The following is a 16,921-nucleotide window of genomic DNA, read 5'->3' as shown; positions in this document are numbered from 1 at the left end:
CGACAAGCCAACCAGGAGACGAGGTGGCGGAGGTCGGGCGGTATGCCGACAAGGGAACACGAGGGCTGCGTCGGACGGGACAAGCATCAGGAACACGGGTGAAGCTGGCGGTCGCGGACGGACAAAAACCAACAGGACGACGGTTGCTGAAGTCGGACGTATTGCGGACAGACACGGGAGCTGGCGTCGAAGGAAAGCCATTCAGGGAACGGGGAGGCTGGCGGTTCGGACGGAACAAAGCCAAACGGAGAACGATGGGTGCTTGGGTCGGGCCGGTATGCTGACGAGGACATGGGGAGCTGGCGGTCGGACGGACAGCCAACCAGGAGCGAAGGTTTTGCTGCGATTGGCCGTAACGACGACAGGGACTCGAAGTGAGCTCGGCGTCGGCCGATGAGTCAGCAGGACGAGGAGCGGAGTCGGGAACCATGGTTCCTTGGAAAGCCGCCACTGAAAGCCGGGGCCCATGGCTTGTAAGGTTCCGGTTCTGGAGCCGGGAACTGGCTGTTTATCTTCGTCTCTGGAAACAGCGGAAACATGGCTCTTGGGGGCTTGAGGCAGCTTGGCTGCGACTTCCTCCTCTTTAGCAGCCGCCTGAAATACTCCGTGGACCTTCCAATAAGCCAAGACGAGTTCCAGAATATGGGGACTCCATGGACAGGAGCAGGAAACTGGGGCGAAGCCAACGTCGATGAACGTTCAGGACGGAACCACCCAAGGCGATGGTGCCAGGTGGGAAATTGGAGCCGGGAGTCAGCAAGCCTTGGGCTAAAAGGCAAGGCCCGGGAATCACACACCAGGGGAGATCTTTGGAAATCAGGCCAGGTAAGAACTTTCAAACCATAACCTGGTTTGTTCTTCTAAAGCCATTTCTGGGCGCGGCCGTCCGACAAAAAAAACACAGCCTCCCGCTGCTGAAACTCCGGTTGCTCTCTTCCAAACATTTCTTATCCGGGGGCAGTTAGCAAAAAAAAAAAGGACAAAAACTTTTTAATTGAATTCGATCGAAAACGGATCTGTCTGGGCCATATTTTCAGGTTGGTTCGTACCTGTCACGGTTGCTGAAACAAAAGCAGGACCAAAATGCAAGATTAAACTGAAAACTTCCTTTTATTCAAGGCTATGAGCTATATATGTACAATGAGAAAACAGAAACACTCACCGCCAGAAACTTAGTCAGGCGAAACAAAAGACGAAACCGGAACAAGACGACAAAAACCCAGACTTAAAAATACAACAGGACTTCAATCACACAAACAAAGACAAAACAGGTGAGGAGGGAGGAGGAAAAAACCAACAGCGGGGCCCAGGTGAAACTAATTCAGACAATTTAGACACACCAGGAAAAGAAAATAATTGAACCAAAGAGGAACAAAGGAAAAAAGGACCAGACATAAACCCAAAGGAAAAAACATGACATGGAAACAGCAAACAACCCAAACCTACCACAAAACTATAAACGTGACATACATGAGAATCGGAAACAAAAGTTGGACAAACAAAACCTCTGCGGCAGCCGGCACAGCTCCTGGAACGACGAGTCAAAAACAACCCGCCGACTTCAAAACTGGCTCAGTCACGGAGCTGCCGCGGCCGCGATGGCAAGAGAAAATCCCTGCAGAATCCAAACGTCTCAAAACTTAAATACTGCGTGGGGCTTAACTTTTTATTGTTGTTGTGTTACGTTGTCGTGGTGTGTGGATATGCTGACGATCTATGTGTGTCTGTGTTGTGTGTTGGTCAATCAGGCATAAGGCGAGTGGGTCCGTGGTGTGGCCGGCACCCTCTGGTGGCCGGTGTTTTTTTTTGTAGATGACGAAGGGTTTGTTTTAAATTATCTTCTTGGTATTGCGTTATCAATAAATGCAAACTCAATAAACAATATAAATTTAAATCACCAAAAAACATATTGTTTCTTTCAGTGTGTACTTTGCTGTCAGAGACAGGAACATTACTCAAAAAAATGAGTTCTTAAACAACAAGACGATTGTTTGCGTGCTGCGCCCTCAACCACGCTGGCACGCCACTGCGCACTTTGAGGCACTCAAAAATTTCCAGGACAAAGTCGAGTCTGCCAAAGCGGCCAACCTGGAACAGGAAGAAGACTAAAAAAATGAGATATACGGCGTTCTTCCGCAACCAAACAACTCAGTTTCGGGGATTTCAAGTTCCAGCCCCACCGTTGCTTGCACCCAAGCTGCACTGCTCCGGACCGCCCAGTCCCGGCCCTCGCCGTCGACCAGCCACCACATCTGGCGCCGGCTCCGGCAACCGCCAGCCTTCCCCGGCCGCTTGCAATCCCTGTGAGGACAGCCCTGATTGGCGGTCAAAACTTCCCAGTGACCCTAGGGAAGATAAAAAGGTGTGGGGCCCAAAACAGCCAGTTGCCTATCCCGTTTTCCAAAGGACACAAATTGGAGATAGAAAAACGTGCTTTTTCTCGCATTTCTTTTTCTAGAACAAGGCCATCCGTGGCTGGAGTTAACCTCGGTTCTCAAGGGAGCAAGGTGTTTTTGTTTTTTGTTGCCGCCACTTTTCCAAGGAGATTGGAGAGGAGGGAACACACTAGCTAAGACTAAGGCTTCAAACGCGCTGATTTACTTGGAGAAGGGAGGACTAAACTGCAGGTACTTGATAGGAATGCCGTAGTCAGCTTGCTCCTGCCTTTTGTGGTTAAATACACGAAGGCCCTTAGCCATGACACTGTGAAGAAGGGTCGTTACAAGGTGCAACTGAAAAATGCACTGGTCTGTCAGGATATTACCAAGCTTCTCCACAGTCAATGAGGACGGAAGGGACACCGGGAGTGGCGCTCGATAAACACTTAACAGGGAGCATTTTGACAAAGATCGGTGTACTGAGTTGACCCCAGCTTGGACTGGCTTTCCAAGACTTGGGCTTCCCTTGTGCGTGGACATCGGAAAATACATGGTCGCTAAAAGCAATAAACACACTTCGACAATTAAAGCCATTGGGGACAGGCAAGCACAACAAAGCTCGTTGTGACAGTCTTGACAATACAGATCAGAAATGCAAAGACGGCATAGCATGGATGTCTATAAATCTCTTTATATAGGGACATATTAACACTCTGTTTTAGTCTGCACATGCGGCTTTGCCGCGGCAAGTTGTGACGCAAAGTTACAGCACTTACTGCAGGATTGGAGTAAGTACTTTAACGCTTTGGCTACAAGTTCTCCAGATATTATTCAGGAAAAAGAGCTCACTCCGCTTGATCTCTGTTTCCCTAGCAGTCGAGGATCAGTAGGGACAGTGTAACGCACTGTCACAGTGGTTGAAGGCGTTATGGGCGAACTGGGTCTTCGCCTGGACCGAAACACATCACTGATTTGGGTAGCCCTCATTCGCGGACGGGCGCAGCGCTTACCATGTCGAAGTTAACTGGAACAACTGTCGGTGTTGCATTACACATTATTGGCGCGACGACAGATGCTCCCCAGTATTTGTAGGCGATTTAAAGCTGCTTTCATATGACTTGCTTCTGGACCTCACCTCTGATAGCTGGCTCCGTGGGGTTGTTTGAGATATCACAGGAAGGTTTTGTAAGTTAAACATCAATCTGTGTACTGGCAGATACGTCAATAGGTCGACAGTCCTGGCTGAACTGGCTACCTTAGCTTGCTACTGTGCATTTCAATCTGGTTCAAAGTATCACAAAGCTCTTTTACGACAGCTTTACTTCTCTACTTACCACTATCAATGATCATAGAACCGTAATACTACCATGACCAACTGTACACATATGTCAAGACTTACATATATTTTTCATATTTTCACTTGGATTCTAATAATAGAAATGCTGCGTTTTTCTCTGGTGCTCGTTCTATCTACTAGCCGTCAGGAGCTAACGCAAACTGCCTGCACTGTAACCAATCATCATGTTGGGGACATGGGCCTGTCCACTCAAACAACGGAGCACCAGTGAGGTCAGCAATGGGGAGCCGCCCCTGAATGTCACCGATGGACGATTGTGTCAGAATCTGTAACATAGTACGTGACAGGAGCGCAATGAGAGTGCTGCCAGCGGAGCAATAAAGTCTGATCGTATGAGCAATGAGAAATCAAGATGTGCCAAAACAACCTGTCTTAAGGACATAGGAAGAATAGCTTATGTAGCCCATGTAGCAACGATGGTTGTGCTTGCACTCTACGTAATGCTTTTAATTAGAATGTTTATTTTTCGCTTGAGTAAGACATGGTTTTCTTCGTTTAAACTCTAGTTTTGTTACTTGAGAAAGTGTATGCTTTATCTTTTGAACAAAACTCAATGCCAGAGTAATCTACTAGACATCTGGGGCGGTTCTCGGGCTGCAGATCAGAACCAGTACGAGGGGCCAGTGGACCCCAAGATCCACATGGATTCTTGAGGGCACTGTGGCATAACCTAAACCAAGAGAAGGAAAAGGTCTATGGTTGCCAACCTTTGTTGGCTGACGGAATAGGCTGAGTACAGAATATTTGTCTAGTTAGTCGGCAAGCCATAGACGACGGCAGCAGGGTCTCCCAGCCACGTCAATTGCTAACCGAAGCCACGGTATCCTTGCAAGTCATCATTAGGACCTTACTCACTGTTAACAATATGTATTTTTTGATTGTTTTTTTTTACGCAACCTTCATCGCCCACGAGGAGCACACCGCCTCTGTGTGCGAGCGAGACTAGAGCGAGGCCGGAGCTAGAGAGAGCACACCTGTATTACACTTTAAGATCGTGCTTGTGTGTACCATTAAGAGTCATTCGATGTGCTCTATAGGACAGTAAAACCAACAGTGCCGTTGGAAGCGGGAGTGATTAGTGAACTATGCATAAAGAAAATTTAATAGATACAACTATACGTTACCCACATAAAGCTAAATAAGAATACACTAGTCTTAAATGTATCATCGTTACTTGGTTGTGGATCTATTCTAAAGATTTTTGATTATGAAATGTATAACAAGGCACTCTCTTTTCTTACTGTAGGAGTGATTCCATGAATTAATTTTGAGTGCTGAAGTGCACAGAATTGAATGCTCTCCTTCCCATTAAACCACCCCTGCAAAAAAACTGTCTCCCTGGGGCTTCATGCTCCGGACCACCCCTAGAGAAGCGGTTAGGTCACCCCACAAAATAAAGCAGGTTGTCCATATATAAACTTGCATAGTTCCTTCTGTATGTAGAGACCATTGAAAACGGGTGTACAGCACCCAAACAGTCAGATAGGTAGCCATCATAATATGACTGTAATGACAAATATCATAACTGTTTGCATTGTTCTCTAGGCTGTAGTAACCTCAATTCTTCATACTGTCCTTTGTCCTTGCTTTCGTCACTGATTTATTGTGCCCATTCTCAGAAATAAAGTGGCCCCAGCTGCCACATTTCAGTCAAATTGGTCTAGAACGCCACTGGTACATGTCAAAATAACCATATACATTAAGCAACTACGCTGACCGTTTCGCTCACTGCAAAAATCCTTCTGACTTCTATGACGTAGTACTGGGCAGAGCTGGGACTTCGTAGTCACATGAATTGACGCGAGTGAGACTCGAGTCGCATAAACTTTTTTTGACTTGAGACTTGCTTCTAATTGATCATACTTGACTTGACTCTGGTATCAGACTTGAGATTGCTTAAGCTTGAGATACGATGACTCTGAGGGCCTTGACTATCCTTTAAAACCTTATTATGTGCGTTTGGCTTTTGTAATAAGAAAAAAAATATTACAAAGAAACCAAAAAAAAAAAAACAAAAAAAAAGAAATGACTCAAAAACCTAAAAAAAACCACTTACGTTATCAGATTTTTTTCGAAAGGATTAATAGCGTCATGCGCCGCAACCAACCCCTGGCAACTAGAAGGCACGCGAGTCCTCAGTTACCCCTGGCTGCGCCTAGCGTTACTCCAAAAAAATTGTTTGGATTCTCCAAGGATCTATTCTTGTCGACGACGGTAATAAAGAGAAGAAACGCTTTGCGCGGTCTGCAGATAGAACACTCAGTGCACCGAACACCACAATCCACTTCATCATCGTCACTATCAAACTCACAGAAGAAAGGTACGTGCAGGTGTTGTGTGCAAGAACGCTACAATTAGTTTAAGATCACGTCACCTTGGTTTCAATTCGATAAGCATGTGCACAAGCAGACGCCAAACAACGGTAATGAACACTCAGACCCTGCCAACGGGATTCATTTTGACTAACCCTGATCTCGAGCTAGCCCTGTCAAGGGGAGAAACTCGAGGCATGAACCCAATTGCACGACTCAAAACTCAGACTCAGATAGCGTTTACAAAATAAAGACTTTACTGGAATTTTGCACAGTAATAAAATAAGAAAAAAAAAAACAACTCTTTCGAGGAAACTATGAAATGCGAATCTATAGCATAGGTCCGTGAAAGGTCCGTGAAAAGGTCCGTGAGGTAAGGCGATACGTGGTCTTCGAGAGAGCACGAACTGACAATTAACAGGAGGGAGCTAACACAATATACACAGGTAAAGGGGACACAGTTGGAAACAATCAGGGCGGGAGGAAATAATCAAGGACGCAGGAGACACAGAAAGGGGCGGGGAGCGTGGAGGCTGAAATGAGAGGAAGAAATAATTAAGGGTATAAGACATAAAGCACAAAGACAAAAGGGACATGACAACTCTAACATAAAGAATAAACTTTCACTATAAGTTTTCTTGGACATGACAGTACCCCCCCTTCTAGGGGAGGCTCCTGACGGCCCAGGCTCCTCTGAGTTGAGGCGGTCAAAATCCTCAATGAGGTTTTTGTCTACGATGAAGGGGAAGGATCCATTGCCGCTCCTCAGGACCATAACCCTCCAGTCAACCAGTAACTGTCGCCCTCTACCCCTTTTCCGACTAGCCATAGTGACTTGACCGTGTAAACCGGACCTCCATCGATCATCCGGGGGGGGCGGGGGGGTTTGACGGTGGGAAACCATAGCGCTCTCCTTCAACGGTTTTAATTTCCCTACATGGAGGTGGGATGTACCTTCATGGCCTGGGAAGCCGTAGTCTCACTGAGACTGGGTTTATGACCTTGGTGATGGGAAAAGGACCCACAAACCGGGAGCCAGTTTTCGGGAGAGTACGTGGAGGGGAGGTCTCGTGTAGAGAGCCAGACTTTTTGGCCTGGCTGGTATACAGGGGCTGGTCGGCGTTTTCGGTCTGCTGCTCTTTTAACCAGTTGTGCGCATTCCTGCAGAGTATCTTCCTAGCCGCAGCCCCACGCGCCGACAACGCCTGACCAGAGCGTGGGCAGACGGGACCGTGACCTCCCTCTCCGTGGCTGGGAACAGTGGCGGCTGGTAGCCATAAACACAGTGAAACGGGGACAGGCCCGTGCAGAAGTAGGGAGGATGTTGTGTGCATACTCAACCCAGGTGAGGTGCTCGCTCCAGGAGGATGGATTCTGGGACACCAGGCAGCGCAGGCAGGTCTCCAGTTCTTGATTTAGGCGCTCTGTCTGGCCGTTAGACTCCGGATGGTATCCAGACGAGAGACTGACCGTGGCACCGATGAGGCTGCAGAACTCCTTCCAGAAGCGTGACACAAACTGGGGGCCCCGGTCGGAGACAATATCCTTAGGGAAACCATGAAGCCGAAACACATTATGCATCATGACCTCAGCCGTTTCCTTAGCTGAGGGCATCTTGGGCAGAGCAATGAAATGTGTCATTTTAGAAAATCTGTCCACTACCGTGAGAACTGTGGTTTTACCTCTAGAGAGGGGCAGGCCAGTGACGAAGTCCATGGAGATCTCTGACCAGGGCCTGTTGGGAATAGGGAGTGGTTGTAATAGTCCTATTCGCGACCTGGAAGAGGTCTTGTTTCGAGCGCAGATAGGGCACGCCTCCACATACTCCTTCACCTCCTTCTCCATGGATGTCCACCAGAAACGTTGTTTAATAATGAACATAGTTCTCTTGACTCCGGGGTGACAGGTGAGCAGCGAAGTGTGAGCCCAGTGGATCACCTGTGGTCGCTCGGCCTCCTGAACAAAAATCCGGTTAGGCGGGCAACCCCTTGGTGCAGGAGCTCCAGCATTGGCACGTATTACCTCCTTCTCTACTGGCCAAGTCAGCGCTCCTACCACCCGGTTCAATGGGATGATGGGTTCCGGCTCCTTGGCTGCAGGCACAGGGTCAAACAGACGGGACAGAGCGTCAGGCTTGACATTCTGAGACCCCGGCCTGTAGGAAAGAACAAAGTCAAAACGGTTGAAAAACAAGGTCCACCTAGCCTGGCGGGAGTTCAGTCTTTTGGCCTTTCTTATGTACTCCAGGTTCTTGTGATCGGTCCAGACCACAAAAGGATGCTCGGCTCCCTCCAACCAATGCCTCCACTCTTCCAACGCTAACTTCACGGCCAGCAACTCACGGTTTCCCACGTCATAATTTCTCTCTGCCGGGGAGAGCTTCCTGGACAGGAAAGCGCAGGGGTGAAGTTTGTTGTCCTTCTGTTGTTGCTGGGAGAGGACCGCTCCCACCCCCTCGTTGGAGGCATCCACTTCCACCACGAACTGGCGAGTGGGATCCGGCATGGTAAGTATGGGGGCAGTGGTGAACATCTTTTTCAGCCGAGAAAAAGCCTCCTCAGCCTGAGGAGACCACACAAAAGGCACCTGAGGGGACGTGAGGACATGAAGAGGGGCTGCAATAGCGCTGAAGCTCCGCACAAAACGTCTGTAAAAATTAGCAAAGCCTAAAAACTGCTGCACTTTTTTGCGAGAGTCAGGGGTAGGCCAACAGGCTACTGCGCTAACCTTCTCTGGGTCCATCATAACCTGACCTGGGGAAATGATGAAGCCCAAAAAAGTGACTGTTTCTACATGAAATTCACACTTTTCAGCTTTGACAAACAACTTATTTTGGAGCAGTTTCTGTAGAACCAGGCGGACATGTTGTTTGTGGGTGTGAAGGTCAGGGGAGTAGATCAGAATGTCGTCAAGATAAACAAAAACGAAACGGTTCAGAAACTCCCTCAACACGTCATTGATCATAGCCTGGAAGACTGCAGGAGCGTTTGACAATCCAAACGGCATGACCAGGTATTCATAATGTCCTGAAGGGGTGTTAAAACCCGTCTTCCATTCATCGCCCTCCCTGATCCTGACCAAATGATAGGCGTTACGCAGGTCTAACTTGGTGAAAACCTTGGCTTCCTGAAGCTGCTCGAAAGCGGACGAGATGAGAGGGAGGGGGTACCGGTTTTTAACCGTAATGTCATTGAGAGGTGAGTAGTCGATACAGGGCCTAAGAGACCCATCCTTTTTGCCTACGAAAAAAAACCCTGCACCTGCTGGGGATGAGGAAGGGCGAATAAGCCCTGTTTTGAGGGAGGCATCAATATAGTCCTTCATGGCCTCTTTCTCAGGTCCTGAAATTGCATAAAGTCGACCCTTAGGAATGTAACCACATTGTCTCTGATTTTTACCTGGATCCGGGTCAGGGTGCGAGGAGGAAAGTCAGAGGAAGAGATCCGGCTCACCAACGTGCTCCTCTTCATTGGTGAGCCTCCTCTTTTACCGGACAAGCCGCTTGTGGATGACCGCGCTGCCCGCAGTAGAAGCACAGACCCTCCTTGAATCAACGCTGACGTTCTGCCATCGACAGCTTGGCGCGGCCCAACTGCATTGGCTCCTCCACGGAGCCAGGGGGCGCTGTTGTCCGGAACGCAGGTGGTGAGGGGTGACGGAGCCTCCAAGAAGAAGTAGTATTCAGCGGCGAGCGTCTCCTCTGGAGAGGCGGATCAACCGCATCCTTGGATTTATTCCTTCTCCTCTCCGTCAAACGATTGTCTATCCTTATAGCCATGGATATGACAGAGTCCAAGTCAGCGGGCAGATCGAGAGGCGCCAGCTGGTCTTGTAAAGAATCCGAGAGACCGCTGACGAAAGCGTCAAACAATGAAGCGGAGTTCCAGCCGCTGTCGGCTGCCATAGTCCGGAACTCGTGAAGAAAAAAGAGCAGACTTTCAATTGGTGGAGCCTCCTCACCGGCAAGGGTATCGATTCAAAATGGACACTGATTTTTTGTAAAACACAATAAGACTTTTAAAAAAAGAGACATTGGATGACTCCAAGCTTTTGTGACTTTGTTTTACCTGCAACATCCACATCCTTCAGGGAACAGTTTGAACACTACAATGTGTTCTTCAATTGAACCAAATGTTAAGTTATTAGTGTAGTCTTCTCCGCGATAAATCTATAGATCCTTCAAACCACTGACACAAACATGTATAAAGCACACGATGTGAGCACAGTGGTGTACTTTTTGCCTTTTAAAAGATATCGACCACCAGAGGACTGCAGAACTGTGATTCCACATTCACACCTACAGAATGAAGTGATGTGTAGTCTCTGTTTGGTCTTGTCTCGTTGAATCTGTCGCCCTCTCCATGGCCTCAGAGTCCAGACCTGGGTCAGAGTGAGAAGTGGGAAGCAACAAATAAACGTGTTAGTCCATTTATATCTCAAGTTAAACACTTCCTACAGGAGTCAAATGAAATCAAGACTGCAGAGCTCCTTCTGCTTAGAGGAGGTTTGTCTTGTGGTGAATTGACTCACTCTACAACTTCTTTACTTAAATACTAGACAATATCATCATTTGATATTATTTTCTAGTGAAGCTTATAGCTCAGAGTTGATCAGCTGTCAAGAGATTCAAAAAGACAGGAATCAACCTAGAGAACACGTTTATCACAAACTAAAACAACAAGTCCCAGATCATTCCTTTAAATGTATGATCTTAGCACCTTTTTGACCTCCTTAATAAGGAACTCGAGAAACTCATTGCGTGTGGACTCATAGGACCTTGGTTAATTAAGTAAATTAAGTTCCAGGGAAAATACCTTACAAAATGTCAGGGGTCAGTACTTTGTAAAAGGTCATGAACTCTGGGGTAAGGCTTGCAGCTTAGTTCTCGCTATACACAGAACAAAATTAACTTCAATTGTTTGTCCTTCTTTTATCTGCATCTGAGATGTTGGCTGGGTACCTTGAGATCAACTTGGCCATCAGTCATGTTGAATGTGAGCCTGGTTATAGTAGTCTAGTTCACTTTATTAGGTTAAAATATGTTTTCTAGTAAGATGTATCCCATCTCTTTTGGATAGGTCTTGCGATATTGTTTGAAGATGCATCAGAGTGCTGGCCAGGTGCTACCAAACTGGCCCGTCAGTAGTATTACCCGAAAACGGCATGTAAAACAGCCCTCACATTTCCATACATCAGCAGGCAAACCCAGACAACAATGGCCTGAACGAACCTTTTACTTCCTAGAAAAGTACTTCCTAGGACTGGGCTGAAATGAATTCTTATCAGATCTTCCTGGAGTGTTTTTGATCCATTCTTGGACAGAAAAGCGATCAAGTGTTGAACCTCTGTGGACTGCCCCCCCCGCCCCGCTCCTCACTTGACCCATCTGTGTGTTTGTAGCACTGACCCAAACAACCAGATACAGAGTAAACAGAGATGCTATCTGAACACTTATGAGGCTCCCGAGGTAGACTCTTTATCTCATCTCCCCCTCCCTCTGAGCACCGGGCTTTCTGGGAAATACTGAGCCTTACCTTTCTGTTTCATTTTCAACAAGTAACCTTGTTATTAGTGCCTTTCGCAGTACACAAAGAAGAAGGAACTTTTTACTTCTTTCCCTGAGCCACATAGTGAATGTGAACTTGCTCCTGAAGGCAGAGCCATCATTGTGTGAGTGTGTTCATAACAAGGATTGATTATTGATTGATGAGCAGCATTGGTTTATCGTATTGTAAGCCTGCCATCAGTGTGTGAAAAGGTACATGTTGTGTGGTCTAAGTGCTTTTAAATACCACAACAAATGCCAAGGTCCCAAACATGCTGAGCCCATGCTGTAAGGCTGAGTGAACGCAGTTCAGAAACAGGACAGATGAGGAGGTTAACTGTCTTGTCTAACTTATCAAGGGATCTAATTTTAATTGTAATGTTTAAAAGGACACCTTGTCATATGTTTCTGTAACAATTAGCATGGTTTCTGTAGTAGTGCATAACGAATACATAAAAGAAAAGACTCTTCTGTACATAGCACTTTCAAAGGATTTGGCTATTGATATAGATATTTTCTACTGTGGATATTTAATTATTTGCATATACAGGTATTTCTTGTTGATGTTTATTTGTGTACTTTATTATATTTGTATTTTATTCTACTTTAAATATATTTTCCATGTATGTGCCTTGAATGAAATACTGTGAAAAAAACATTTCCACTTCCAACACGGACTGACTGCACATGCAGATCATCAATATGTCATGTCATGTGGACCAATAAAAAAAAAGCATTGTTCAACAGTCTCATCCACATAATACAGCATATGTCGCTGTAACAAAGCCGTTTCTGTAAGTGGACAATATGCTTTTTTTACACCCACAAACAACCTCCTTGGTGTTGATTTCCTTTGACTCTCATTTCATAATTCAGGTATAGCCTACCAGGTTTTTATTATGAGAAAATGAAACATTTTAAAAAAACAGCTTCCACAGCTCTTAAATTAGCCTTTTAGTGACTCCCAATAATTGGTTATTTGGTCTTAATTATTATGTTTTATATTGTCTTATTTATTTATTTATTATTTTTACTGTTGTACTGTAATACTTAGTTTTGGGTTCTGAACTTTTGGATAATTAATTTATTTTTTATTTGATTTATTTTCTTGCCTATTTTACCTCCTTGTACTCCATGATATCTTTTCAATCATAAACATATAGTATGCTGCATGCGTGCTAAAAGTTTTGAAGATACAACAAGACTTGAATTTCTTGTTTCCTGACTTGTGTTGTGTGATATATCGTTAAAGTACTTTGAGCTGCATCCGTATGAAAAGTGCTTTTCAAATACCGTAATTTTCGGACTATAAGCCGCGCCTTTTTCCCCATTTTTCGACGCTGCGGCTTATATAACGGTGCGGCTAATCTATGGATTTTTACAGCTAACGGCCAACACCTTTAACTCTATGGGCTCTATGGCCGGTCCGCGGACCCCCACCTTTAAGCGGGGGGTTCCAGCAGGAAAAGCTGGAGGCCGGAAAAGAGTGAGACAGGTAGCGCGCAAAAGTAAAAGTGGAACCGAGAGTGGTATGCCGCTGCTGCGGCTTATATTCAGGTGCGGCTTATAGTCCGACAATTACGGTAATAGGAAATGTATCATTCTTATTAACTATTGATCTGAATTTTCTCAACAACTCCCTCTTCCTCTCTCTCCCTGCAGCGGCCATTTTGGACCATCAGTCGGCTTGTGGTCGTGGTGAGCGCATGGCGTTGGGCCTGGCGAGGGAGAACATCAACAGTATGATGGACGTGTCCTCCAAAGCCAGGGTGGAGGTGGACGTGTACGAGCTGCAGAAGGACTCCCAGTACGACACTACTGACACCAGTACGTCACTGTCTCACTCTTCTTTATTTTCTCCATCAACCTATTCGTCTGCAAGCTCATAGTCCTGTTATGAACCCGGAAATACCCAATTTCACTACCCCAAAGTTTTATGTTAGAAATGTATAGTAGGCTCTCCAGCACATATAAACTGCTGGAAGCTAACTCGCATATGTCGGGCAATTAGTACAATGAGCATAAGTTGCACTAATAAGCATTAATAATGACATTATAACCTATGTGGACAAAAGTAAAAGAAAATGGCTTGGCCGATTTGGAGAATTTTAGAGTGGTTTTGGGGGTTATTTAGGATGCTGAATCCATTTCCGATGTCTTTAGGATCAAAAATGGCCGTTATAACCAGAATGTGGCCATATTTGTACTCTGGGAGGGCTGATGCTATTTGTTGGTCAATTCGGAAGATTTAGGGGACTCTGGGTCATTTGGATTGGACAGATTGCCTATTTGTTGGAAAGATTGTCCACAGTAGCGGTAATAATTTCCCTTTTGTGCTATCTATATCCAATGGTAGCAACACTACTCATGGTAGTCAAAATCAACCCACCGAGAGAAAAAATATGGCCACTTTCTGGTTAAAATTGCATCCTAAATAACACCAAAGCCATCTGTGTCATGTGCCATAATGATAATTAATGCCCAACATACGCAAGTAAGCCAAAGTGTGTTGTCATGCGTAGAAATTGTGAATTACTGAGTTTAGGCACGTTAATAACGTTTTAATGAAGTTGACTACAGTATATTCATATTTGTCAGTGCTTTCATGTCAATTCGGCGAACATAAACATAAATGATCGTGGTGAAGATGATGATTAAATTAGGATTAAAAATCGGTAGTGAGAGCTGCTGAATTTCCTCCCTTCGGATGTGATATAAAAACAAATCGATTAAGTGGATTAAACTACATTTATTAGTGCTTTCATGTCAATTCGGCGAACATATGATACATTTAATTATCGTGAGGATGATGATTAAAAATAGTTTGTTTGAGCCGGTCTGCATTTCCTGATGAAAAAACAAACCGATGCTTTTTCTAGTTGTAGTACACCAACATGGATNAACGTTCCACCTTTGCTGACTTATCACATTAAAGGAACATTTTATAAAACACTTTGTCATCTCAGGCCTCAATAACATCCTGAAAACATTTTCAGAATGTTGCTTTGAAAATGTTCTTCTTTGGTTATCATGTAACATTGAGGGAATGTTTTATAAAGAACATCTTTAATGTGTTACCCAACAACGTCCAAAACACATCCTTAGAATGTTGCAGGCATAACGTTCCACCTTTGTTAACATATCACATTAAAGGAACATTTTATAAAACACTTTCTGTCATCTCAGGCCTCAATAACATCCTGAAAACATTTGCAGAATGTTGCTTGGAGAATGTTCTTCATTTGTTATCATTTAACATTAAAGGGACATTTTATAAAACACTTTCTGTCATCTCAGGCCTCAATAACATCCTGAATTTTTTTGCAGAATGTTGCTTTGAAAATGTTCTTCATTTGTTATCATGTAACATTGAGGGAACGTTTTATAAAGAACATCTTTAATGTGTTACACAACAACGTCCAAAACACATCCTTAGAATGTTGCAGGCAAAACGTTCCACCTTTGTTGACTTATCACATTAAAGGAACATTTTATAAAACACTTTCTGTCATCTCAGGCCTCAATAACATCCTGAAAACATTTTCAGAATGTTGCTTGGAGAATGTTCTTCATTTGTTATCATTTAACATTGAGGGAATGTGTTATAAAGAACATTTTTAATGTGTTACCCAACAACGTCCAAAACACATCCATAGAATGTCGCAGGCATAATGTTCCACCTTTGTTAACATATCACATTGAAGGAACATTTTATAAAACACTTTCTGTCATCTCAGGCCTCAATAACATCCTGAAAACATTTTCAGAATGTTGCTTTGAAAATGTTCTTCATTTGTTATCATGTAACATTGAGGGAACGTTTTATAAAGAACATCTTTAATGTGTTACACAACAACGTCCAAAACACATCCTTAGAATGTTGCAAGGAAAACGTTCCACCTTTGTTAACATATCACATTAAAGGAACGTTTTATAAAAAAACTTTCTGTCATCTCAGGCCTCAATAACATCCTCAAAACATCCTCTGAATGTTGCTGTTAAAACGTTATGTCTTAGTTAACCTTAAACCTTATAGGAACATTATTTGAAAAAATAAACATCCTAAAAAGGTTCTTTGAACATCAGATTAAAACGTTTCTTTATAACCTTATTAGAACCAATAGGTAACGTTAGCCAAAGTTGTGAGAACCTTCCCCGCTAGCTGGGAGGACAATGTGGATTTGTATTGGTGCCTCCTGCTGGTTAAAACGGCAACACATTTGTTTTTTGCAAGCAGAAAACATAAATGTGTTTTTTTTGCATAAAGAGCCGGGAAGTTATACCTAACCACAAGTGGCCACTTACTTAGGGAGAGGCATTTTAATGCCAGGGCTTCAATGCACAGACACAGAGGAACCTTTCCGCTTCTCTGACATGTTTTTGTTTTATTTCACAGGGAAATATTTGGCTGATAATTAGCGGACCTGTTTGGGAACAGAACCAAAATAATCAATGGCATTTGACTGTGAAGACTATGGATCCATCCCATGTTTAGTGCATCTGAAACCTCATCTTAGGCAACCATTAAAATAACTGGTTGTTATTTTACAGAATAACAGAACACACACACACAGGATTATTTATTTCATGACATCATCATTCAGTAGACGGACTCCTGCTGAGTTTATGCAAGTAAAAACAAATCATTCGTTTTGTGCACTTATGGGCTTATATGGAGTAAAACATTGCGAAACCCTGATTCTTTTTTCTTGTTAACATATTTGTGGATTCATACAGTGATCCAGCCTTATTCATTGCAGTTTCTGTTGTCATTGCAAAATGCACTGTAAAGAATGATGTGAGTAGATTATATAACGCAATCTAAAACAAGGTGGAAAAGACAGGAAAATGTAAAAAAAATTGTGTATTATAGATTTGCTATACAGTTGTATTCCGATAAGTTTTAGGTTTCATGGTAATATCTGATATACACTGCCACCTCAAATCAGAGTTTTTTTCCACCGTGAGTGAGATCTCACCGGCCGTCTAAGGAGAATTGATGTTTCTGTTTAGACAGCCTTTGAAATTTCACAGTCCATTCTATCAGTCTTGTGATTGAAGGGGATTGGTCAGTTCACAGTTCAGAATGACCCGCAGCGCTGGACTAACATCAGCACTTTTAACCTGAAGGTGCTTTTTATACGGAATTATATTGGTGCCTCAATCTGGAGCACATGGTGGGGAATTTGAGGACAGTAAAACTTTGTGTGCAAGCAGGTTAATATTATTTTGTAGAGTTTGAGCCATGCAAATAAAACAGTTATTTGAGCATTGGAAGAATTATATTTATTTTACTTATCTCAAATTTAAATTAAATTAAAATCTGAAA

General features: G+C 44.2%; 1 protein-coding gene across 1 annotated transcript in view; it reads left to right on the top strand.

Annotated features, from left to right (window-relative positions):
• The window catches only part of LOC104957101 (E3 ubiquitin-protein ligase HECW2-like), a 26,438-nt gene extending 12,957 nt beyond the window's left edge, over positions 1–13,481 (top strand). The window contains exons 7-8 of the mRNA XM_010784715.1: positions 10,419–10,444; positions 13,255–13,481. Of these exons, the coding sequence (XP_010783017.1) occupies positions 10,419–10,444; positions 13,255–13,481 (253 nt within the window). The remainder of the gene's footprint in view (positions 1–10,418; positions 10,445–13,254) is intronic.
• The last annotated feature ends 3,440 nt before the right edge of the window (positions 13,482–16,921 follow it).

The sequence above is a fragment of the Notothenia coriiceps genome, unplaced genomic scaffold (genome assembly GCF_000735185.1).
Source record: "Notothenia coriiceps isolate Sejong01 unplaced genomic scaffold, NC01 NC01_scaffold00026424, whole genome shotgun sequence".
NCBI lineage: Eukaryota > Metazoa > Chordata > Actinopteri > Perciformes > Nototheniidae > Notothenia > Notothenia coriiceps.
This window is presented reverse-complemented; position numbering and strand designations above follow the sequence as displayed.